Source organism: Doryrhamphus excisus, chromosome 20, assembly GCF_030265055.1.
Source record: "Doryrhamphus excisus isolate RoL2022-K1 chromosome 20, RoL_Dexc_1.0, whole genome shotgun sequence".
NCBI classification, from domain to species: Eukaryota; Metazoa; Chordata; class Actinopteri; order Syngnathiformes; family Syngnathidae; genus Doryrhamphus; species Doryrhamphus excisus.
Genome location: NC_080485.1, coordinates 13,808,690 through 13,833,917, shown reverse-complemented (window position 1 = coordinate 13,833,917; position 25,228 = coordinate 13,808,690). Strand labels below are relative to the sequence as shown.

General features: G+C 39.6%; 1 protein-coding gene across 2 annotated transcripts in view; it reads left to right on the top strand.

The window, feature by feature from the left end:
• Positions 1-25,228, top strand: part of rgs7a (regulator of G protein signaling 7a) — a 70,407-nt gene that overhangs the window by 21,048 nt on the left and 24,131 nt on the right. Inside the window, exon 3 of one of the 2 annotated variants that reach the window (XM_058059005.1) lies at positions 23,039-23,135. In XM_058059005.1, the coding sequence (XP_057914988.1) occupies positions 23,039-23,135 (97 nt within the window). The remainder of the gene's footprint in view (positions 1-23,038; positions 23,136-25,228) is intronic. The other variant, XM_058059006.1, reaches the window with a different exon arrangement.

The following is a 25,228-nucleotide window of genomic DNA, read 5'->3' as shown; positions in this document are numbered from 1 at the left end:
AGTGGAAAAGTTCTTGAATATTTCTACAAAATACCTAAAGTGCTTTTTATATATGCTTACACAACTGAGTCCGTTTACCGGGAAATCCTATTGGCAATAATCCAGGGTCATGTGGGAACAGGATGATTAGAACTGTCATTGTGTTGAGTCGGGAGATCCCACTTCTGACACGAGATTTTAGCGGAAATCTCTGCCTCTTTGGAAGATCTTTTGTTGATCTTTTAAAGCAAGAGACTTGGCAATGATCCATTTGCAGTCAGGTAAGAAGTGTAAGACCCTCAGGGTCATATGGGGTAAATAGTCAAAACCCAGACAGGAATTGGAACCATTGGATGAGTTTTATCCAATATCAGATCAAGGTAGGATAGAAAAGGTGGTATCGAGGGATGGTGGTCAGTGATCGTACTCCTTTGTAAGACCCTCAAACATACCGGTCAACAATTGCATTTAAAATACTGCAAAAAGTGTACTGTAAAAAAGGTCAGTAAGGATAATTCATAATGCCGCCTACAGAGAACATACTAACTCCTTATTTCTAAAATCACAAATACTTCAACTTGCTGATATAGTTCATCTTCAAACAGCTAAAATAATGCATAAGGCTAAAAATAACCACTTAGCTAAAAATGTCGTCCAATACTTCTCTACAAGAGAGGATAAATATGATCTCAGGGAAAAAGTACATTTGAAACACTTCTATGCTAGGACTACGTTAAAAAGCCATAGCATTTCAGTATGTGGAATCAAACTATGGAATGGATTGAGTAAGGAAATCGAACAATGCACAACGATGAGCCAATTCAAGAAACAATACAAGCAGTTGATGTTTGCTAAATACAAGGATGAAGAGTCTTGAACCAGTCATGATGTGCTATATATATCACTATATTGACGGTTACTATGGTACCCATTATGTCATTGGATGGTCATATCAACTCGTACTTTGGTACGTGACAAAAATAAAAATTTATAAAAAATATTTTAAAAATTTATAAAAAATATTTTAAAAATTTATAAAAAATATTTTAAAAATTTATAAAAAATATTTTAAAAATTTATAAAAAATATTTTAAAAATTGAAAAATTTATAAAAATTATTTTAAAAATTTAAAAATTATAAAACAATTATAAAAAAATTATAAAATATTTTTTCATTATATTAGGAAAGCAGGAAGTGAACAAATGTAACAGTTACTGATTGTAAAAGTACCAGATGGAGGGGTAGGATTTAATATGCTTTGCTTCTTCCTACTCCTTTTGGACATGTGGAACTGTGAACTGATTATGTGATGCATTCAATTGTAATCTGATGCATGTTCAAATGAAATAAAACCATTACCATTACACAGGATGTACAGTATTTCAACATAGAGGCCACCCTGGACCTCCACTTTCTCTTATAAAGTATGAACGGTACAATGAACGATTTTAGTGGTTTTGAAACCGTGATATTTTCATACCGTGGACTGGAAAACCGTTTTCCAACTCCCATCCATCCATTTTCGATACCGCCTATGGAGCCTATCCCAGCTGACAGCTATCCCAACTCCCATGGTACCCAGACTTCCAACTTGTGTTGTTTGAACGTGTACCCGTTTCAATTCATTTCTGAGGCAAACAAACTCTCACAGCTTGCAGGTTAAAAGTAGCCCAACGACTGAGCCCTCACAGCTACGCACTCTTAGCTCAGCTTAGCCAGCCGCCAGTCTGGAGTGTGCAAGCAAACGCCACACGCTGTCGTTGCTTCTTCTTTGGCTTCTAAAAAAAAAACAACAAAAACAAAAAACCAAGGCACACCAGTGACTAATATGTTGAGAGAAAGTGAATATATCTAGTAAGCGTTCACGACACTAAGACGGAACAAAGTGATGTGATTTACTTGCTGTATTTACCTCAGGAAACAGTCATTCATTTGGAGTTAAGATGCATGACTCAGAGGTTGAGTCACATTTGCATCTGTTTGGGTCGGATCATAGCAGCTCGGTTTGTTGCCTTTTTTCAAAGTACATCAGACTAACGCTATTTATAATAGACAGTATTTGCAGTTTATTTCATCAGAAACGGGACAAATGCAGTTCTGGGTAGATTGCTACCACAATGTGCACCATTTTATCCATCATACATTATTGTTAAATGCTTGTCATCTCACCTCAGTTATGAAAAAAAAAACATCTTATCTCGTTTGATGGAAACAAAAGGTAAGGTCAGGGCAACAATGGGAAGGGTGCACTCTTTCCTTTGGATTGCATAATTTGATATGTTGATATTAATTTCCCTTGTACTGTAGTCTGGTGCATGTGTGTGTGTGTGTGTGTGTGTGTGTGAGGTTAGACAGACAGGATATTTACCTGCTGATTCCAGTGAGACAAGCCCCAAAGCTAAAATGCAGACCTGATTACATTCTACACAAGCTGCAAAATGGATGGAATAGCAAATAGCGCGCTTCCATAGCACACTAAAAACTAGTTTGCTATGGAAGTAAAAGATTTTGTCCGTCTGTGTATCTCATCTGTAATGCAATGCAACTCAAAAACAACCACCTTGGTTTAATAACATCTGGTGAATATGAAATATTTAAGAATAGTCATTTATAATAAAAAAAATACCACCCACACAGGGATTAGTGATGCTGCTGCATGTACAGTAGTTGCTGTGTGTGCATATGGCTGCTTCTTTTGCACATTGTTACTGTGACCGGTCATGGTCGCCGGCCAATCGCAGGGCACATACAGATAGAAGTTGTGTGATAGAAGAGTTTCAGCTAAAATGAAAGGAAAGGTATACAAAACTGTGGTGTCTCGAGACGCTGAGAAAAAGATGCAGAAAAAGAAGCAGAACTGCGAGTGACCGGGATGGATAGGATCAGGAACGAGTAGATCAGAGGCACATTAAATGTTAAAGGCCTTGGAGATGTTGTTTTGTCTCGAGACACTGAGGAAAAGACAGGAAGCAGAACAGGAAGTAGCAGACATAAGGATGCTAAGGTTCTCATTGGGAGTGACCGGGATGGATAGGATCAGGAACGAGTGGATCAGAGGGACATTAAATGTTAAAGGACTTGGAGATGTTGTTTGTTCTCGAGACACTGAGAAAAAGACGCAGAAAAAGAAGCAGAACTGGGAGTGACCGGGATGGATAGGATCAGGAACGAGTAGATCAGAGGGACATTAAATATTAAAGGACTTGGAGATGTTGTTTGGTCTCGATACACTGAGGAAAAGACAGGAAGCAGAACTGGAGGTAGCAGAGATGAAGTTCTCATTGGGAGTGACCGGGATGGATAGGATCAGGAACGAGTAGATCAGAGGGACATTAAATGTTAAAGGCCTTGGAGATGTTGTTTGGTCTCGAGACACTGAGGAAAAGACAGGAAGCAGAACAGGAGGTCGCAGAGATGAGGATGCTGAGGTTCTCATTGGGAGTGACCGGGATGGATAGGATCAGGAACGAGTGGATCAGAGGGACATTAAATGTTAAAGGCCTTGAGATAAAGTCAATTGGAGGCAATTGATTTTCTTGATTTAAAAGCTGAAAGAAGAAGAAGTTGTTATTGAGTATTGTTGCCGTTAGCATTTGCTATAGCCCCTGACTACTGCTCATGCACAGTTCCTGTTTTGCTACACATGACTATTCTGTTGCACACTTCTGTTGTGGTTAATGCACATGGTTGCTACTTTTGCCTGTAGCCGTCGTTCCACACAATGACTGTTAATGAGCATAATTGCCGTTAGTGTATGTTATTGCCGCTATTGCACATGACTGCTACTTATGCACAATTTCTGTTTGTGCACATTGGTTTGCCGGGCCTGCAAATGGCTGCGGTTAATGCACGCGGTCGCTACTTTTGCCCATAGCGGTTGTTGTTCAACACAGTGACTGTGTTTGCACATTGTTGCCATTTGTGTCCGTTGTTACGACTAATTATGCATCATTTCTGTTTTTGCACATTGGTTGCTAGTTTGTCGCCTAATATTTGCTGTTTCCTCACAATTACTGCTTTTTTAAATTATTGTTACCGTTATTGCACATGACTGCTCCTAAGGTGCAATTTGTGGTCTTGCACCTTTGTTATTGCTCTTGCACATGGTTCCGGTTAATGCACATGATTGCTAATTTTGCTCATCGGAGTTGTTGGTCCACTGCTTCTAATGCAAAATTGCTGTTTTTGTACATTGTTGCTGTTGTACAGGGTATCAACTTTTACAAGTGATTATAGTTTTTGCACATGATTGCTGCTTTTGCACGTACAGTAAACCTCGGATATATCGGATTCAATTGTTCCCACTGGTTTTGTCCGATATAAGCAAAATCCGTTATATGCGTATACCGGAAAATGTCCGTTTTACGCATATATCGGATTTATATCCGGTATATATGCGTATATCGGATTTTATCCGTTATAAAAAGGCACTTCCTTGACTATGTTTCCAATGTACCTGGACTGGGCAATGAAAAGAGACGGAAGGTAATGAGAATTTAACTTTATTGGACTCTGAGCATAACAAATTGTTAATTAAGCTAGGCCCTGTTACGCCCGTCAGGCCTACGTTATTTCCAATAGTGAGGTTAAGATCTCATTCACTGCTGTGCTAGTATTATTGACATCACTCACTTTTATATTTGTCCGAACTCTGGAGCCAGGAGAAAGACAATAGCCAGTGACATCAACAAGATTAGCATAACGATGCGGCCATCCGATATATGCGAGGGAAATTTCATGGAAATGCATTGGAACGGGACTGGAGATTTTGTCCGAAATAGGCGAAATCCGTTATAAAAAATCCGATATATGCAATGAATTTTTATTGGAAATGCATTACGGAAAAATCGGTTCTTTTTTATCTGTCCGTTGTGAGCGAATTTCCGATATATCCGAGTCCGATATATCCGAGGTTTACTGTAGTTGCTATTCTTGTACATGGTGTGTAGCGTTATCGCTGCTTATTTTAGTGTCCTGGGCTGATGCTTCTGTGCATAATTGGTGCTGTTAGTGCCTATTATATTGTTAGCGGAGCCGGACAATGTGATAAAACATTAAGGTACATTTCTATAACCAAGTCTTGTGGCAATATTTTAAGAAGGGGGCATTACATTGTATGATGGAAGCACTCCACAAGTGACTGACAGTGAGAAGTCCATCATCTTCATTGCTGCATAGTACAAATGTCAAAGAGGCAATGTGTGTGTGTGTGTGTGTGTGTGTGTGTTTGTGCATCCTGCCAGACACTCCTGCTGTCCTTGTTGCGTCTCGGCAGAAAAGAAAAGGCAGAATGTCAGCCTGCCAGCATCCAGCTGCTTCTTTCTTATTGCTATTCAGGACACTCTGCCATCCTGAGCGTCTGTTGCACGTGCCAAGGAGGAATGTGGGAAATGAGGGATGGAGAGGAGGGAGGACTCGAGGAGTTAAAGCCCCACCCCGACTCATGTTATCTAAAAATAGATCTACTTTTCTATTCCCAACACACCTCCGTTTTCTAACATCGGCCTCCCTCCGTTCTGTTTTCTTCTTCATGTTTGGTCTGGGTCTAAATGCAATCCCTGGTGCCCAATAAGGAGACTCCTCCAACACGGGGCCAAACGCTATAATGAAGGATTAACTATACTGTTGACATGAATATAGTCAACTCCCGTGATGGCAGTTGGTGCGTTTTAACCAATGAAAACACAAAAACAAATCCTTTCTGGGTCAACACTTAATTGTTGATGATTTGTGAAAAAAAAAAACATTGTTAATGATGAACGCTGCAAAAAAGGGAGGACCCAATTTAGGATAAAAGTAAATTTTACTTGGTAAGAAATGTTAAATTAAGATTTTTATATCTAGAAATTACCAGAGGGGCTGCACGGTGGTCTAGTGGTGAGTGTGCAGACCTCACAGCAAGGAGACCAGGGTTTGATTTCACCCTCGGCCATCTCTGTGTGGAGTTTGCATGTTCTCCCCGTGCATGCGTGGGTTTTCTCCGGGTACTCCGGTTTCCTCCCACATTCCAAAAACATGCTAGGTTAAATTAGCGACTCCAAATTGTCCATAGGTATGAATGTGAGTGTGAATGGTTGTTTGTCTATATGTGCCCTGTGATTGGCTGGCCACCAGTCCAGGGTGTACCCCGCCTCTCGCCCGAAGACAGCTGGGATAGGCTCCAGCACCCACCGCAACCCTCGTGAGGATAAGCGGTAGAAAATGAATTTTGTTTTGGCTGCACGGCGGTCGAGTGGTTAGCGCGCAGACCTCACAGGTAGGAGGCCCGAGTTCAATTCCACCCTCGGCCATCTCTGTGTAGAGTTTGCATGTTCTCCCCGTGCATGCGTGGGTTTTCTCCGGGTACTCCGGTTTCCTCCCACATTCCAAAAACATGCTAGGTTAATTAGCGACTCCAAATTGTCCATAGGTATGAATGTGAGTGTGAATGGTTGTTTGTCTATATGTGCCCTGTGATTGGCTGGCCACCAGTCCAGGGTGTACCCCGCCTCTCGCCCGAAGACAGCTGGGATAGGTTCCAGCATAAACAACACAAAAATGGTTGTTTTTTGCATGAAAATAACTATTTATTTACTAATATAACACCATTAAATATTTACAAATTTCACATTTGGAACTGAGACCTGGGTTCAATTCCACCCTCGGCCATCTCTGTGTGGAGTTTGCATGTTCTCCCCGTGCATGCGTGGGTTTTCTCCGGGTACTCCGGTTCCTCCCACATTCCAAAAAGATGCTAGGTTAATTAGTGACTCCAAATTGTCCATAGGTATGAATGTGAGTGTGAATGGTTGTTTGTCTATATGTGCCCTGTGATTGGCTGGGAAGTACCCCGCCTCTTGCCTGAAGACAGCTAGGACAGCTGCCACCCTCGTGAGGAAAAGCGGTAGAAAATGAATGAAATTACCAGGCCCGGTTCTGTGCCACCACTGGAAACTTGTGCATGACAAGTTTTACACTCAGCTGCAACATCATTTTTGGGCTTTAACGGAAAATACTGCTACACGACCGATATCAGACCTAGCTAAACAGGTTAGCACATACTGTTGTTGCAATCACGCGGGCTCTATGGGGTTGGGGGGAATCGACTGCTTGTATCAGAGTGCCAATATCTGAGATTTTACATGCAGGCCCAAAAAAATCTGTTTATTTTCCGATATCGCCCTGATATCCAACATCAACACCCCGTGTACTCAATAAGGAACCTATTACAAAGCTGGTGAAGTGATTTTTGCCTATTTTCCTGTGGAGTACAACTTTAAATGCGAGTCCAAAGTGAGTTCCTTTATCTACTCATTTATGATAGCATGCTGTTCGAGTGATGAAATGATGGTGGGTGGGCAGGAGGGATATTGGCTTTCAGTGGATTATGTTCCAGCACATGGCCAACCTTGGCTTAGTCATCGCACCCACTGCCCGCCCACCAAGATGATGAGCGAGTGTGTGTGTATGTGTGTGAGTGTGAATTAGACCGAGGTCTTGCCCTAGGAACACACACATCACTAGAACCACCTGCCAGCAACATCAGATCATTAGGTGTTGGAAAAAAAAAACACGTATAAAAGAGGTCAACGGTGGTGAATGATCCTAGTATGGCCACCATGACTGATGGACACTTAAATTAAAAATCCCGCCTTTATGAAAACAATAAATCTCAGTGTTGATTGAAGAATCGGTGGTAGTTTGCATCATACATCCTTGACTTGTTTCCAGATGTGGGCGCAAGTCAGTGTTTTGCATTCCTCAAGTCTCAGGTCTTTAATCTCGAGTCAAGTCTCAAGTAAAGATATGAAAGTCCAAGTCAAAACTCAAATTTCAAGACGAGTCTCAAGTAAAAACATGCAAGTCCAAGTCAAAGCTCAAATCTCAAGTCAAGTCTCAAGTAAAGACACGCAAGACCAAGTCAAAACTCAAATCAAGTCTCAAGAAAATACATGCAAGATGAAGTCAAAACTCAAATCTCAAGTCAAGTCTCAAGTAAAGACATGCAAGACGAAGTCAAAACTCAAATATCAAGTCAAGCCTCAAGTAAAGACATAGAAGTCCAAGTCAAAACTCAAACCTCAAGTCATGTCTCAAGTAAAGACATGCACGACCAAATCAAAACTCAAATCTCAAGTCAAGTCTCAAGAAAAGACATAGAAGTCCAAGTCAAAACTCATATCTCAAGTCAAGTCTCAAGTAAAGACAGGCAAGTCAAAGTCAAAACTCAAATCTCAAGTCAAGCCTCAAGTAAAGACATAGAAGTCCAAGTCAAAACTCAAACCTCAAGTCAAGTCTCAAGTCAAGACATAGAAAGCCAAGTCAAAACTCAAATCTCAAGTCAAGTCTCAAGTAAAGACATGCAAGACTAAGTCAAATCTCAAGTCAAGTCTCAAGTAAAGACATGCAAGACTAAGTCAAAACTCAAATCTCAAGTCAAGTCTCAAATAAAGACATGCAACTTCAAATCAAAACACAACTCTCAAGTCAAGTCTCAAGTAAAAACAGGCAAGTCCAAGTCAAAACTCAAATAGGGTGATATGCATGGGATCCTAAATGTAGTAAAGGCCACTCCAGAATCCCATGATGCTCCATAGCGGTGAACCAACTGGGTTGCCAAGTTGGAAAAACACCAAAAGCAAAAGTGTCATATGAGGATAACTCCCTTGTTATGATGCCAGGAGGAAGCAAACATTGTCTCTCATTTATGATTTAACACGGGCCTATGATTTGGGCATCGCTCCTTGGGGAAGGTGATGTTTGGGAGTCGGGGGAAATCTTGCACATCCTCCTCCTGCTGCTGCTGCTGCTTCTGCTTTACACCAGGGGACGACGGGCCTCCAGGGAACGCAAGCAGGGAAAGGAAGGAAGGCGGCATTTAAAAAATGCCCGCACGAGTTGACAACAACGCTGAGAGGAGGGGCGTTGAAATTGAGCGTGTTGGCAGGCGGCATAAATGAAATAATGATTAGTCCATCAGGGTGTCAATACTGCTACTCGTGCTTGCTGCCATGAAGTGTGCACACAAGGGGTTTGGATAATTAGGAAGTATCGGATGCAGCCAAGTATTATGTCATTAAATATACCAGAGTTATGGTACTATTATGGCCAGGGGGGTAATTATGGTATGTCTGAGAAATGACACATTCATCCTTCCTGTTGCATTTGCGTATTAGAAATATCATAAGAAAAGTAGATGGAATTTTTATTTTTATTTTATTTATTTTATTTTTATTATTGTTATTACTAAATATTATTATTATATAATAATAGTATAATAATATTATTATTGTTATATAATAATAATATTATTGTTATTATTAAATATTTATTCATTTGTTTCGATTTTAGATATAGCTATTATCATTAAAATTGTTACTTTATTAAGGTTTTTGATTTTTTATTATCATTATTTTATATACATATAAACAACCTGTATCCATCCATCCATTTCTTATGCCCATTATCATCATTGGGATGGCAGGGGTACGCTGGAGCCTATCCCAGCTGAGGCGGACTGGTTGCCAGCCACACTTCTAGACCAGTTTTATTAAAAAAGAAAATACATATCTATATAAAACATGTGCCGAGCTTAATTATAAAATATTAGCAAGATTGAACTTTATCTTTTCCTGTTCCCGGGTGCGTTGTTTTAGCGAATGCTGAGATATGACATAACACGCAGCTCTAAATTTTTTTCGATTTAAAAAAATGGAGGCGAGCAATCGGCACTTGACTGCTGCGGAAAGTTTGTTTTTTATTCAAACTAAATTTTTAACAAGACTGGATGAACGAAAAACCGGCAATACGGAGTTATTCCAACAAGTGAAAGAAAAACTCCAGGAAGTCGGTATCACGTGATGTTGATGTTTACGTTTTACTGCGTATGCCCCATTGACTATTCTGGTTGATTATAGCGGCGCATGTAGACAAAAGATTGGAATATTCCTTTCCATGGATACCATTGTTTTAGGAAAGGTCATTTAAAAAGATTCCATTCGGAAAGAGAAAAACTCCTCATGTAAACATGGCTCTTCCAGAGTTCATAACACAGCCAAATCCACAGTGTATTTAAGTACAACAACCCAACATGCACCTCGGGAACCCTCCAAGTCATGTCCAACATCACTCCCCTCCTATCATCCATTAACATATCAGCTCACTCAAGCCATTAAAAGGCTTTCAGTCACACCTCCGAGGAGTATTTCCAAGCTGACGAGGCATCACGGCTGACAACATCCATTTGTACGTGTCCAAAAGAGAAGCTCTCTCCGTCCATCAGACTGTTTACGATAATGCTGCTGCTGCTGCTGCTATCGAGAGTGTTTAACTGTTGCATTAGCCTTGTCTTATCACTCGCCTCCATTACTGCAGCCACAACTTTATTTCCATCCTTAAACATGTTATTTGGTGCGGTGGGTCGGAGGGTGCAATGATGCATTAAGAAGGAATCATTGTCATTTGGATAAAAAAAACACAAATTAATTTGGGAAAAGGGTGAAGTTCATAAATTCATTCATTCATTTTCTACTGCTTTTTCCTCACGAGGGTCGCGGGGGGTGCTGGAGCCTATCCCAGCTGTCATCGGGCGAGAGGCGGGGTACACACTGGACTGGTGGCCAGCCAATCACAGGGCACATATACTAGACAAACAACCATTCACACTCACATTCATACCTATGGACAATTTGGAGTCGCCAATTAACCTAGCATGTTTTTGGAATGTGGGAAGAAACCGGAGTACCCGGAGAAAACCCACGCATACACAGGGAGAACATGCAAACTCCACACAGAGATGGCCGAGGGTGGAATTGAACCCTGGTCTCAGTTCCAAATGTGAAATTTGTAAATAGTTAATGGTGTTATATTAGTAAATAAATCGTTATTTTCATGTGAAACAACCATTTTTGTGTTGTTTATGCTGGAACCTATCCCAGCTGTCTTCAGGCAAGAAGCAGGGTACACCCTGGACTGGTGGCCAGCCAATCACAGGGCGCATATAGACAAACAACCATTCACACTCACATTCATACCTATTTGGAGTCGCCAATTAACCTAGCATGTTTTTGGAATGTGGGAGGAACATGCAAACTCCACACAGAGATGGCCGAGGGTGGAATTGAACCCTGGTCTCCTAGCTGCGAGGTCTGCGCGCTAACCACTAGACCACCGTGCCGCCCCAAGGGTGAAGTTGTTAAGCGTAAACAGAAACCGGAGGATGCGTTTTCTTCCCCAACCGTGCACCCGTCTGTGCAAATGACACGGAATGATGAATAAAGACAGCAAAGGGAACACACGCATCCCGAGGAGCAGATGCTACGTGTGACTGATTGTGTACACACAGGAAAAACGTCCATTGATGAAGACAAGTGACAGCAGGGCTTATATCGAGCACCAAACTGCAGATGCTGTTAAATGGCCGACGGCCCGGTTGGTGGAGTCTGCCTGTTGAAAAAAAAAACAAACTTTCATTGTCGTCACCCCGGCATCTGTTTGTGTTGACTTCCTTCATGTCACGCAGTATGCTCGTCATCCTAAATCTGGAGCCGGGATACGTGCGGATGCAATGAGGCGTCGCGCGAGGAGGGAAAATCTAAACGAGGTCACAGAGGAACATTTTGAAATTAATTAGGCCGGATGCTATGCTATTTTCAATAATCCATTTTGCGCTAGCTTTGGAATACACCAGTAGTTCATTCATTTAGGGATCATGATTCTTAGCCTAGCGCAGGGGTCAGCAACCTGTGGCTCCAGAGCCGCATGTGGCTCTTCAGCCTTTTTGTTGTGGCTCCCTTTGCAATGCTTGAATATTTTTTAACACCCGAGTGGGGAAAATACACGTCTTTGTAATGAGTAAAAAAAAATAATCAAATTTTGTGTGTGACCATGAATGCATCCTGACTGATTTCTGGCAGAAACATGAAGGGAAATTAAGATAATTAAAAAAAAAAAAAAACAGCTGCATGGGAACTTGTTTGCGCCAGAGCATCAGGTAAGTTTACAGTAGTTTACTGCTAGTTTACTAGCAAGAGTACTCTAACTCGTCTTTTGTTATCTGAACTACTTTGATACCCCCAAATTCCCTCCAACATTGTTTTAAACGTACGTTTTGCGGCTATTTCTCTTTAGTGGGCTAGGGGGTAAAATAGCTCTTTTCATAGTAAAGGTTGCCGACCCCTGACCCAGAGGGGTCGGCACTCCAAATCACTTTTTCTCCAAATCTCAAAATTTCTCCAAAAAAACCTTCATTTTTAGTGCCAGATAGCTGCAGGCTCGTAGGCCAAATCGTGGAAAAATAACTTTGTTTTATGAGATACCCGCCTTCGTGTGGACAGGGCCTAAGCGTTAATGACTAACAGAGCTGGAGGTGGTAGAATCGAAGATACGTAAGATTTTTGTCGGGTTGATGAGTATGGACAGAAGACCATAGGAGACCAGGAGACCAAGACCAAAGAGGAGGTTTCAGAATCGAAGATACGTAAGATTTTTGTAGGGTTGATGAGTATGGACAGAAGACCATAGGAGACCAAGACCAAAGAGGAGGTTTCTAGATGTGGTTGGAGAGCTGGAGGTGGTAGAATCGAAGATACGTAAGATTTTTGTAGGGTTGATGAGTATGGACAGAAGACCATAGGAGACCAGTAGACCAAGACCAAAGAGGAGGTTTCAGAATCGAAGATACGTAAGATTTTTGTAGGGTTGATGAGTATGGACAGAAGACCATAGGAGACCAGGAGACCAAGACCAAAGAGGAGGTTTCTAGATGTGGTTGGAGAACTGGAGGTGGTAGAATCGAAGATACGTAAGATTTTTGTAGGGTTGATGAGTATGGACAGAAGACCATAGGAGACCAGGAGACCAAGACCAAAGAGGAGGTTTCAGAATCGAAGATACGTAAGATTTTTGTAGGGTTGATGAGTATGGACAGAAGACCATAGGAGACCAGGAGACCAAGACCAAAGAGGAGGTTTCAGAATCGAAGATACGTAAGATTTTTGTAGGGTTGATGAGTATGGACAGAAGACCATAGGAGACCAGGAGACCAAGACCAAAGAGGAGGTTTCTAGATGTGGTTGGAGAACTGGAGGTGGTAGAATCAAAGATACGTAAGATTTTTGTAAGGTTGATGAGTATGGACAGAAGACCATAGGAGACCAGGAGACCAAGACCAAAGAGGAGGTTTCTAGATGTGGTTGGAGAACTGGAGGTGGTAGAATCAAAGATACGTAAGATTTTTGTAAGGTTGATGACTATGGACAGAAGACCATAGGAGACCAGGAGACCAAGACCAAAGAGGAGGTTCCTAGACGTGGTTGGAGAGGACGTGCAGATGATGGGACTGACGGAGGAAGGTATGAAGGACGTATGGAGACCTTGTGGAGACGGGGCCAGCCAAAAGGAGAGGAAGAATGCCAAATAAAACCATGAAATGAATTGATATTAACAGTTACTACTTCCTGTATCTTGGCACCTCATTTAAAATCTATTATAGTATGTTGTGTCACTGTTGACTTGGAAATGTAACCGAGTCTAAACCAACCGATCTTTGATGGAACAGCTACTCGGGGCATCATTTAGTATGATCGTAGGTTTCGCAAAAGATTACATTTGTGTCGAATAGATGCATGAAACGCACTGACCCTTTTTGCACAATAACTGCTACTTCAGTTATCTCCGCACATCATTCACAATCTATTATGTTGCGACTATAATGAGCACTTTGAAGAGGATCGGTTGACAATTGCGACTGGTTGAGTGCCAAATAGATGATCTCTGACTCAAAAGCTACTTAGATTGTTCATTTATTGCGGTCTTTCTTTGAATATCACTGAAAGCTTCAAGATTGGTTGTGAATTGCGACTGAAAAAGTGCTGAATAGAAGCGAAATAAGTATTATTATTATTATTATTATTATTGAAGATATAGTATAGTATGGTTTACACCAGGGGTGCTCACACTTTTTCAGCATGCGAGCTACTTTTAAAATGACCGAGTCAAAATGATCTACCCACTACAAAAATGCAAAACATCTATTTATTTTCAAATGTATTGAGGATTATTTGTACGTACAATGTATGTTGATGTACCTTACATAACCAAATGAGCCAATATTGCAAAACACACATAATTAACTATTAACATTTTTTGTAATTACCTGAGTTTACTTTGATGACTTGCACTGAATTGAACCAGCCAGGGATGCATAGTCCGGACAGTAGCTGCTGATAGCCAGCCTCAAGCACACTTCCAAATGTTTATCAGTTATGGATAATATCCGTATCATAATATCCGTATAATATTCCATATCCGTATGCCTTTTTACTTGGTCCAGTTTTTGCCTTTTTACTTGGTCCAGCTCCTTCACTCATTTTAGTGACCATAAACTTTAGCGAGGGCTTAAAATCTCGCAATTCGCCGACTAGCTTAGCACTTTGCATCGTTGTTTACGCATGAGCGGTGACCTAAAGGTCAAAATTCAGTTGTCATCTGACTGGTTGTCCTGTATGTCAATCAAGTAACGGGGATGGATGATAGGCTGACATCGTAAGTTCTGCTGCACTTAGAGACGTTGTTTGATTTGATTGGTCGCCCGAAGGGCAACATTCAGTTGTCATCTGAATGGCTGCCCTGTATGTCAATCAAGTGACGGCATTGATGCTAGGATGATATTTTTTTAATGTCACGCCGCGATCGACCAGCGATCGACCAGTACCACCTCTGCGATCGACCGGTAGATCGCGATCGACTTAATGAGCACCCCTGGTTTACACACTTTGGTTCTTCCTGGAGTAAAAAAAATAGTATAATAGAGTTTTCACAGTAATACATCAAAGCATCAAGTCCACAGTCTGCGTCCCCCTTCCGTTCTCCCCGCCACTATAACCCCCGTCTGTCTTCGTCTCTTCACGAATGAGCCGTGGGGAACTGCCAAAGATGTCCTTGCGATTGTGGTTGTGGTTGGATTGGACACGGCGTTGCTGTGGTAACTCGCCGAGTGGAAGGCAAACCTCAGAGAGACTTGAGATTCACGTCATCAACTCGACAAAACCTCGTCAGCATTAACACACACACACACACACACACACACCTTTGAATTGCACGGTTGGTCTCTCATTGGACAGTTCTGTGTCAAGTCAGTCGTCTTGAATGAATGCACAGGGAGAGAGACACTTCATTAGGTACACTCGCATGTTACAGTATAATTTGAGATACATATTAAGCTTATTATTTACTGTACTGTACTCTTATTTAGACTATATAGTCGTTATATTGTGTTTATTTGTTTGTTTGCTGTGCTAAGCATATCACGTACAGTAAACCTCGGATATATCGGACTCCGATATATCGGAAATTCGCTCACAATGGACAGATAAAAAAGAACAAATTTTTCTGTAATGCATTCATTCATTTTCTACCGCTTTTCCTCACGAGGGTCGCGGGGGGTGCTGGAGCCTATCCCAGCTGTCTTCGGGCGTAAAGCAGGGTACACCCTGGACTGGTGGCCAGCCAATCACAGGGCACATATAGACAAACAACCATTCACACTCACATTCATACCTATGGACAATTTGGAGTCGCCAATTAACCTAGCATGTTTTTGGAATGTGGGAGGAAACCGGAGTACCCGGAGAAAACCCACGCATGCACGGGGAGAACATGCAAACTCCACGAGGGTGGAATTGAACCCTGGTCTCCTAGCTGTGAGGTCTGTGGGCTTACCCCTAGACCACCGTGCCGCCCTTCTGTAATGCATTTCCAATAAAAATTCATTGTATATATCGGATTTTTTTTATAACAGATTTTGCCTATTTCGGACAAAATCTCCAGTCCCGTTCCAATGCATTTCCATTAAATTTCCCTCGCATATATCGGATGGCCGCATCCGATTCGCCGAATCGTGACAGGCCGCTATACGACGTCATTTGCAGCGTTGCCTGCGCGTCCGGGTACATTGGAAACATAGTCAAGGAAGTGCCTTTTTATAACGGATAAAATCCGATTTACGCATATATACCGGATATAAATCCGATATATGCGTAAAACGGACATTTTCCGGTATATATGCATATAACGAATTTCGCTTAAATCGGACAAAACCAGTGGGAACAATTGAATCCGATATATCCGAGGTTTACTGTATTACATAAACAATAAAGGCAACATTAGAAAGTAGCTTTCTCTTAGTTTATATCGATTGCTTCACTGCAGTAATGCTGATTATTCAAAAACCGGTTTGCACATAATTGCTTAGTTAAGTCTAGTCAGCATCCGTGGCCACCTTTAAATGCACGGATCATCCATCATTTGTTATTTTTATTATAAAATTAACTCATCTCACTGATGGCTGCTTTTTACACGCACTCTCATGTTACAGTATGTAACGTTATACATAAAGGACGGCATCCGGAATGTTGTACCTTCAGGTTTTTTCCCCTTCCAAATGGACTAGCCTCGTCTTGAGAAGATGTAAGATTCATTTTAGCATGAGCTGACATTGATTACAGCGAGCTATAATGCATATTCGAATGCTCGCAATGATGAAGTTGCACTTTCTGATATTGTGGCAGACATTTTCTGCAAACCCCATCTCGTTTTTCGAGACGGGATCAAATATGAAATGTCATCTCTTTCGCTGCTCTGGTAGGAACGGGCTGTTTTATTTATTGAGCAGCGAGCTAAGAGGGGAATTATGTCAATCAACTGGAAGATGCGGTTGTTCTGTTGATATACTGCTTATATATAATGCATAGCCGCAGGTCATATCCAGATACTTTAAGGCCTGCGCAGCAAGACCATTGGGAGGATATACTGTATTATTATTACATGACATTAATGCCGCTTCTTATGGGGTTGCGCTGAAAATGCATTGAAAGATATGCACACAGTCGCACTAGCTTGTTCTGCTAAAGTAAGCTAACCCTGCTAGTTTCCATTCATGCTCCGTAATAAAGATTATTATTGCTCTCTGCTTCTACCATATCTTACTTATTGTGTGGAAATATGGGCTAATAACTATAAAAGCAATCTTCACTCGCTAAATGTACTGCAAAAAAAGACCAGTAAGGATAATTCATAATGCCGCCTACAAAGAACATACTAACTCCTTATTTCTAAAATCACAAATACTTCTACAAATACTTCAAACAGCTAAAATAATGCATAAGGCTAAAAATAACCAATTAGCTAAAAATGTCATCCAATACTTCTCTACAAGAGAGGAGAAATATGATCTCAGGGAAGAAGTACATTTGAAACACTTCTATGCTAGGACTACGTTAAAAAGCCATAGCATTTCAGTATGTGGAATCAAACTACGGAATGGATTGAGTAAGGAAATCAAACAATGCAAACAACGATGAGCCAATTCAAGAAACAATACAAGCAGTTGATGTTTGCTAAATACAAGGATGAAGAGTCTTGAACCAGTCATGATGTGCTATATATATCACTATATTGACACTTACTATGGTACCCATTATGTCATTGGATGCTCATATCACCTTGTACTTTGGTACGTGACAAAAATTTTAAATAATTAAAAAAAAATTAAAAAATTCTAAAAAAAATTTTTTTTACAATTTTAAAAATTAAAAAAAATTTTTTTTTTTACAATTTTAAAAATTTTAAAACATTAAAAAAACAAAATTAAAAATTAAAAAAACAAAAACAAAAGAATATATATTAGGAAAGCAGGAAGTGAACAAATATAACAGTTACTGACTGTAAAAGTACCAGATGGAGGGGTAGGATTTAATAAGCTTTGCTTCTTCCTACTCCTTTTGGACATGTGGAACTGTGAACTGATTATGTGATGCGTTCAATTGTAATCTGATGCATGTTTAAATGAAATTAAACCATTCCCATTACTTTTGTCAATGTTTCAGGTCGCATTGTCTCTTCACAATGACAGCGTTTCATTCACATTATGTCAATTTCCGCAAGATTCCCGATTTAACAGTAGATTCCATTTTTTAAATCTGTCATTCCATTAACACAGAAATGATAGAACCATAATAATATCACCCCATCATTCTTCACTGCAGCACACGATCCCATTCATCATGCATGTCCTGCTAGAAGCAAGTCTGAGTTCAATTTGTATCATCCATCCTGACTATGGTATAAAAAAAAAACGAACTGATGAAGGTCTCACATAATTGAGCATTCCATCATCAGACGACCTCCTTAAAATCGCTCCGACATACCTCAAGATAGACCCCGTCCTATTTTGGGTCCCGTAAGGCCCTTTAAAAGCGATCCCGCAGTCATTTGAAACGCTTTCTGATTGCGTGTCCGCGGTGATGGCCTTTACGCACTTCGCGTTCACACAACTTCTTTCACGAGTGATATCGTTGTTATTAAAGCACTCCGACTGCGCAGACAAAACACCGCAGACGTACGTGCACGGGCGGCTCCATGGATGGGTGTTTGAATGACAGAAACAAGAGACGCTATCTCGCAATCCCACTCTCTTCTTGTTGGCAACCTGAACATTGATTGATGGATGGATGGATGGATGAGAAGAAGAAGAGCCACTTTGGTCTTCCCCTTCGCTTTAGATGGTGAATATTCACGCTGGTGGCATTTTAGCATGTGTAGGCGGAGAGGTTTGCAAAGGGAGAGAGAGAGAGAGAGAGAAAAGTGTGAAGTATTGATCAATGTTGTCCCTGTTTGCTCACGGCGTTCTCGCCAAACTGGGAGAAAAAAAAAAGACAGCGAGACAGAGGGTTGGTTGGCGTTAGGTGGCGTCAGGGTGGCAGGCGTATCTTCAAAAAAGCGATCGGATGAGATTCGGATGAATTGGGACAAAGCACATCTCTCGCTGGAACAAAAAACGCCATCTTGAAGTTTTTTTGTGATGGAATTGTGTCACATCGACTTTGGAGCTTTTCAACGTCTCGGCTTGCCGTCGAGCTCCTATTAGTCAGCGACCTTAATAACGGCAATAAATAACCGAGTGAGGAGAGCGGCTCTGCGAGCTCCTCGTTTAAAAAATTAAACCTGGCCTGTGACAGCACGGCATTACTGCTCCATTAAAGCCTGCCGCTCCTCGTGAAGATCAGTAATAGTCCGTAAGTAAGCAACAGAAGAGAATCACAAAGGAAAAAGTATGTGAATCATTTAGTATTTTTCTTAATTTCTTAATAAAATGGTCATAAAATGTCGGCCGATCATCTCAATCACAACCTCTGCTTGAACAAAAGTTTGGGATCGCTTACAAATGTCTTTGTTTTCCAAAGAAAAACACATTTCATGCATTTCACAAACAATTAAAATGAATCAGATGATTTTCAAAGTAAAATGTACATTTACAATTGCAAAAAAAACTGCAGTTCCGGCTCAAGTCAAAATAGTGGGAGATTACCATTCCACACTCAACTCTCTCCCAGCTGGCAAAGAAAATTCATTTCCAGCCACATAAAATGGAACCAAAATGTTCTTGTCATAACTGTCAAAAATTGCATTTAAAATGTACTGCAAAAAAGGCCAGTAAGGATAATTCATAATGCCGCCTACAGAGAACATACTAACTCCTTATTTCTAAAATCACAAATACTTCAACTTGCTGATATAGTTCATCTTCAAACAGCTAAAATAATGCATAAGGCTAAAAATAACCAATTAGCTAAAAATGTCATCCAATACTTCTCTACAAGAGAGGAGAAATATGATCTCAGGGAAGAAGTACATTTGAAACACTTCTATGCTAGGACTACGTTAAAAAGCCATAGCATTTCAGTATGTGGAATCAAACTATGGGATGGATTGAGTAATGAAATCAAACAATGCAAACAACGATGAGCCAATTCAAGAAACAATACAAGCAGTTGATGTTTGCTAAATACAAGGATGAAGAGTCTTGAACCAGTCATGATGTGCTATATATATCACTATATTGACACTTACTATGGTACCCATTATGTCATTGGATGCTCATATCACCTTGTACTTTGGTACGTGACAAAAAAATTAAAAAAATTAAAAAAAAAAACGATAAAAATTTCAAATTGTAAAAAAAAAAAAAATTATAAAAAACTTGAAAAATTATAAAACAATTATAAAAAATAATAAAAAAAATTAAAATTATATTAGGAAAGCAGGAAGTGAACAAATGTAACAGTTACTCTGATTACTATTTACTATGGTACCCATTATGTCATTGGATGGTCATATCACCTCGTACTTTGGTACATGACAAAAATAAAAAAAATTTAAAAATTTAAAAATTGTAAAAATGTAATTTAAAAAAAATTAAGATTTAAAACATAAAAAAAACCAAAACAAAATAAAAAAAATAATAAATATATATATATATATATATATATATATATTAGGAAAGCAGGAAGTGAACAAATGTAACAGTTACTGATTGTAAAAGTACCAGATGGAGGGGTAGGATTTAATAAGCTTTGCTTCTTCCTACTCCTTTTGGACATGTGGAATTGTGAACTGATTATGTGATGCATTCAATGGTAATCTGATGCACGTTCAAATGAAATTAAACCATTACCATTACCAAAATAAGGGACATTTTCGAAACAATAAGGGAAATTCTGGTCTATGTTATGGACAACGAACACTTAATTGATGCCATTATTTTGACTAGCCTTTAATTGTGGCCAACCTACGGCACCTTAGGCGAGCTAAATACTTGCTAGTAACTGTTCAAGCTAATACTGGTTGTGTTCATGTGTCCATGTTTGGTGTGCAGGAAACAGACAGCTGTGTCAACCATTAGTGGCGAATAAAGACATAAATTACAGTACATATGAAAGTTAAAAAAAAAGAGCCTTGACACGCCGCACACATCACAATAGCAGTCATGGGAAAATGTCAGGCTTTTACGGGTGGTTTGTTTCTGTATTCGGCGCCCTCGTTTCAAGGCCACACACCCTTCTAAGAACTCCCATAGCTATCACCTTGACGTGTGCAAATACTTTAATGCATGCGTCATTTGTTTTACCCCGCTCTGAAATGTGTGTTTTAAATGTGTCACTCAGTCAGTCAGTCAAGCACACAAACACACACAATTCCGCGTGAAAAGCTGCGCCTATGCCTCCAAGTACAGATGGAAAATATGCTGTGATGGATAATGACAAGAAAGCTCACTTGGCAGCACTTTTTTTTTTTTTTTTTGTTTCTGTGTGACGAATGGCACAAATCATCAAGTCTGGTCAGAGTGCGACTGAGAATGTGACAGCAGTGATTGTTAGTCACGGACATGGTGAACCCCCGTCTGTGTCCTGCAGACGTGATTGAGCCGCGTCTGGGTTCAGGTGGTAAAGTGGGTGGCAGCAATCACAAAGTCGGTGCTTGAACCCAAGATAGTGGCAAAGCATTCTGTGTGAAGGGTCCTTATGCAAGACGCTTATCCTCTAAATGCTCCTGATGAGCTATCTGCATATAAATGACGGCGGGAGACAAGGAGTCACAACACATTTTCCACCGCTTTTATTCCAATTCATTTTAAAATCATATTTGTCTTCAAATGACAGATTTTTTTAAAGGGGTGCGAGAATACGACAATTTCTGTCAAAACAGGCTAGGTATGTTTTACGGTCTAAAACTCATTTTGGAACAGAGACAATTCAGTGAGAGAAAATGGTGAAATTAAGTGTATTAAAAGACAAAACTACGGAAGCCCGTTTCCGCCACTGAAAAAATAAATTATCTCAATGGTAAGTTGAAAAAATGAGATAAAAAGTTAAAATTCTGAGATAGGAGGTCGAAATTATGAGATAAAAAGTCGAAATAACGAGATAAAAAGTCATAATAATGAGATAAAAAGTCAAAGTAACGAGTTAAAAAGTCGAAATTAGGAGATAAGTCTAAATTTTGTGATAAGAAAGGCGAAATTATGAGATAGAAAGTCATAATAACGAGATAAAAAGTCAAAATTACGAGACAAAAAGTCACAATTTTGAGATAAGAAATTCGAAATTATGAGATAAAAAAGTCGAAATTATGAGATAGAAAGTCATAATAATGAGATAAAAAGTCAAAGTAACAAGATAAAAAGTCGAAATTAGGAGATAAAAAGTCAAAATTTTGTGATAATAAAGGCAAAATTATGAGATAGAAAGTCATAACGAGATAAAAAATCAAAATTGCAAGATAAAAAGTCAAAATTTTGAGATAAGAAAGTCGAAATTATGAGGTAAAAAGTCAACATTTTGAGATAAGAAAGGCAAAATGATGAGATAGAAAGTCATAATAATGAGATAAAAAGTTGAAATTACGAGATAAAAAGTCCAAATTTTGAGATAAGAAAAGCAAAATTATGAAATAGAAAGTCAGAACGAGATAAAAAGTCAAAATTTTGAGATAAGAAAGTCGAAATTTTGAGATAAGAAAGGCAAAATTATGAGACAGAAAGTCATAATAGTGAGATAAAAAGTCAAAATTACGAGATAAAAAGTCAAAATTTTGAGACAGAAAGTCATAATAATGAGATAAAAAGTCAAAATTACGAGATAAAAAGTCAAAATTACGAGATAAAAAGTCAAAATTTTGAGACAGAAAGTCATAATAATGAGATAAAAAGTCAAAATAACGAGATAAAAAGTCAAAATTATGAGATAAAAAGTCGAAATTTTGAGATAAGAAAGGCGAAATAATGAGATAGAAAGTCATAATAATGAGATAAAGTCAAAATTACGAGATAAAAAGTCAAAATTTTGAGACAGAAAGTCATAATAATGAGATAAAAAGTCAAAATAACGAGATAAAAAGTCAAAATTATTAGATAAAAAGTCGAAATTTTGAGATAAGAAAGGCCAAATTATGAGACAGAAGTCATAATAATGAGATAAAAAGTCAAAATTACGAGATAAAAAGTCGAAAATTTGAGATAGAAAGTCATAATAATGAGATAAAAAGTCAAAATAACAAGATAAAAAATTACGAGATAAAAAACCGGAGTCCACACAGAGATGGCGTAGATGCTAACCACTCATCCACCGTGTGGTTCGGTGCGTCATAAATGCCCCAAAAGCAGTTGAAATGCTGATATAGGAAGATCTTTGGATGTGTCCTTTTCCCCTCTTTTCATGTCGCCCCCCCCAAACTGTGTTCCAGATGGAAGAAGTCATAGCGCGCATGCAGGACGAGAAAAATGGCATCCCGATCCGAACAGTGAAAAGTTTCCTCACCAAGATCCCAAGTGTTTTTTCAGGTAAGGCTCTTTTCTCTTTCCGTCTTATCTCTTGTGCTCAGCGGTGCTTCTCTTCACTTTGCTCCTCTCTTGTCATCTCTTCACCTGCTGGGCTCACATCCTTCCCACCCCCCCTCCCACCCTCCCAACCACAAAGTACACAGCTTTACTAACTTCTTGCCAAATAAAAAAAAAAACACACACAGCTCTGACATTCCAGCAATGCCGAGGTGTCGGGAATATGACATCGGATGAGGAGGATTTGTTCGCAGTGCAATTTGGAACCCAAGCCAAATAGCGTTTGCATTAGTTATGACTTGGTGGTTTGTGTATTCCAAACCCACAATGCACCTCTCTGCCAGTTCCTGTGAACGGCTTGTTTCTGCTAATTGTGCACAAGCCACGTTATTTTTCTTGCCCTAAGGCTGCAGAACCAGCACTGCTCACCACAGCCAAAATGGGAATAGCTTGTCAAAACCCCCATCATGTCCTCCTGACATGGCCGACGAAGATAGCGTATGCTAACATATGATACAAACATCATGCGCTTTATTTGAATGGACGACAAATGTACCCATCTGATGAGGCAATACCACAAAACAAAAATGTGCCAATGACAAATATTATTTTATGAAAGCGGGGACAATATCTGATACTATGTGAATTATTTTTCAATATTAATTAATCGAATATTTTGGTAGTTAGAGCATATAAAATTTGTTATATACAACGCTTGGATGTTCCATAGCAAGATATTATGTCAATACAATTTTTACCATTATTAGAACCCGGTAAACATGAAATAAGATGTCACCTATGGTCACCTTTACATTAGACGTTATGCAGGCTATTGGGTACATTTCATGCTACTGAGAAAGGGTTTTAAATGGAGTGGGTAAGAAGACCAAAAGTAAAAAAAAAAAAAAAAAAAAAAAAAAAAAATTACCACTTCCACACGTAATGTGAGGAAAACTTTTTTTTTTTACTATATAATGTCCGACATGCCATAGCTGACTCCATGCAGTGTGACGCTCTTATCAGTGTAACATTACTGACACCTAGTGACCAGATTATTACATATGCCTTGTTTTTCTGTATTTTTTGACGAATAATAAATAAACGGCGGTCGTTTATTAATTATTGAAATGAAGCAATGGAGTGAATGTATACCACAACCCATAAGGGGGCGCCATAAATGTATGCCGTGTATTATACAGTGGTTATTTTTTTTTTCGTTTTAGGGTATGGCAACCTAAAGTTTAGATTTCTATACAAGCTAACCTAATTAGCTAAACCTTTATAAGGAAATGAGTACAATTAACGCTTCCGTCATTATTTGTGTGCAGTGCACCACAAAACATCTTGCATCTATCTATCTATACATGCACACACAAACACACACACACATATATACACACATATACACACAGAACCTGACATTCCAAAGGCATCACATTAATCAGGCCTTGTTTGAAGATTACCTTACACATCCCATTTAAGCTCCCTCTTACAGAAGTGGGTCATGTGCGAGTGTGTGAAAAACGGAGTTGCGCTAATCACGGTAATTCACGGCAAAAAAACCTCCTCTAGTTTTATGTGTGCGTCAAAGAAACAAAGGGCTCTCGGTAATAACAGTCGAAAAAAAACACATCATGACAGACAGACCGCCACAGGGACCGCCTGACAGTTCGCACTCAGTAATTGCTTGAAAGATATATTTATTTATTATAAATATATTTAGCCCAAATTGACACAAGACGTAGATTCTGTTGGGGTGTGAAAAGGGGCAAGAAGTGGGGGCATGTTGTTGGAAATAAGTTGTTCACATACAGTATATAATACTTGGAGCACTGTGAGAAAGCCGCCACTGGATTAGTTGTCGCAGTGCTCTAAGCGTTGTGTATAATTATCTGTTTTGAACTCCACGCAAGTTTGCATGAATTTATGCACGTTTATATTTCAGCTCAGGGCTTTCATCAAATATAATATGTTTGATTTGGCACAGCTCTTCAGTATTTTATGCAAAGTGATTCAAATTTCCCGCCATGCTACGCAACAACACACAACAAAAACCCAAAACAAACATCCAGGAATGATACTTTTTGAAGGGGAAA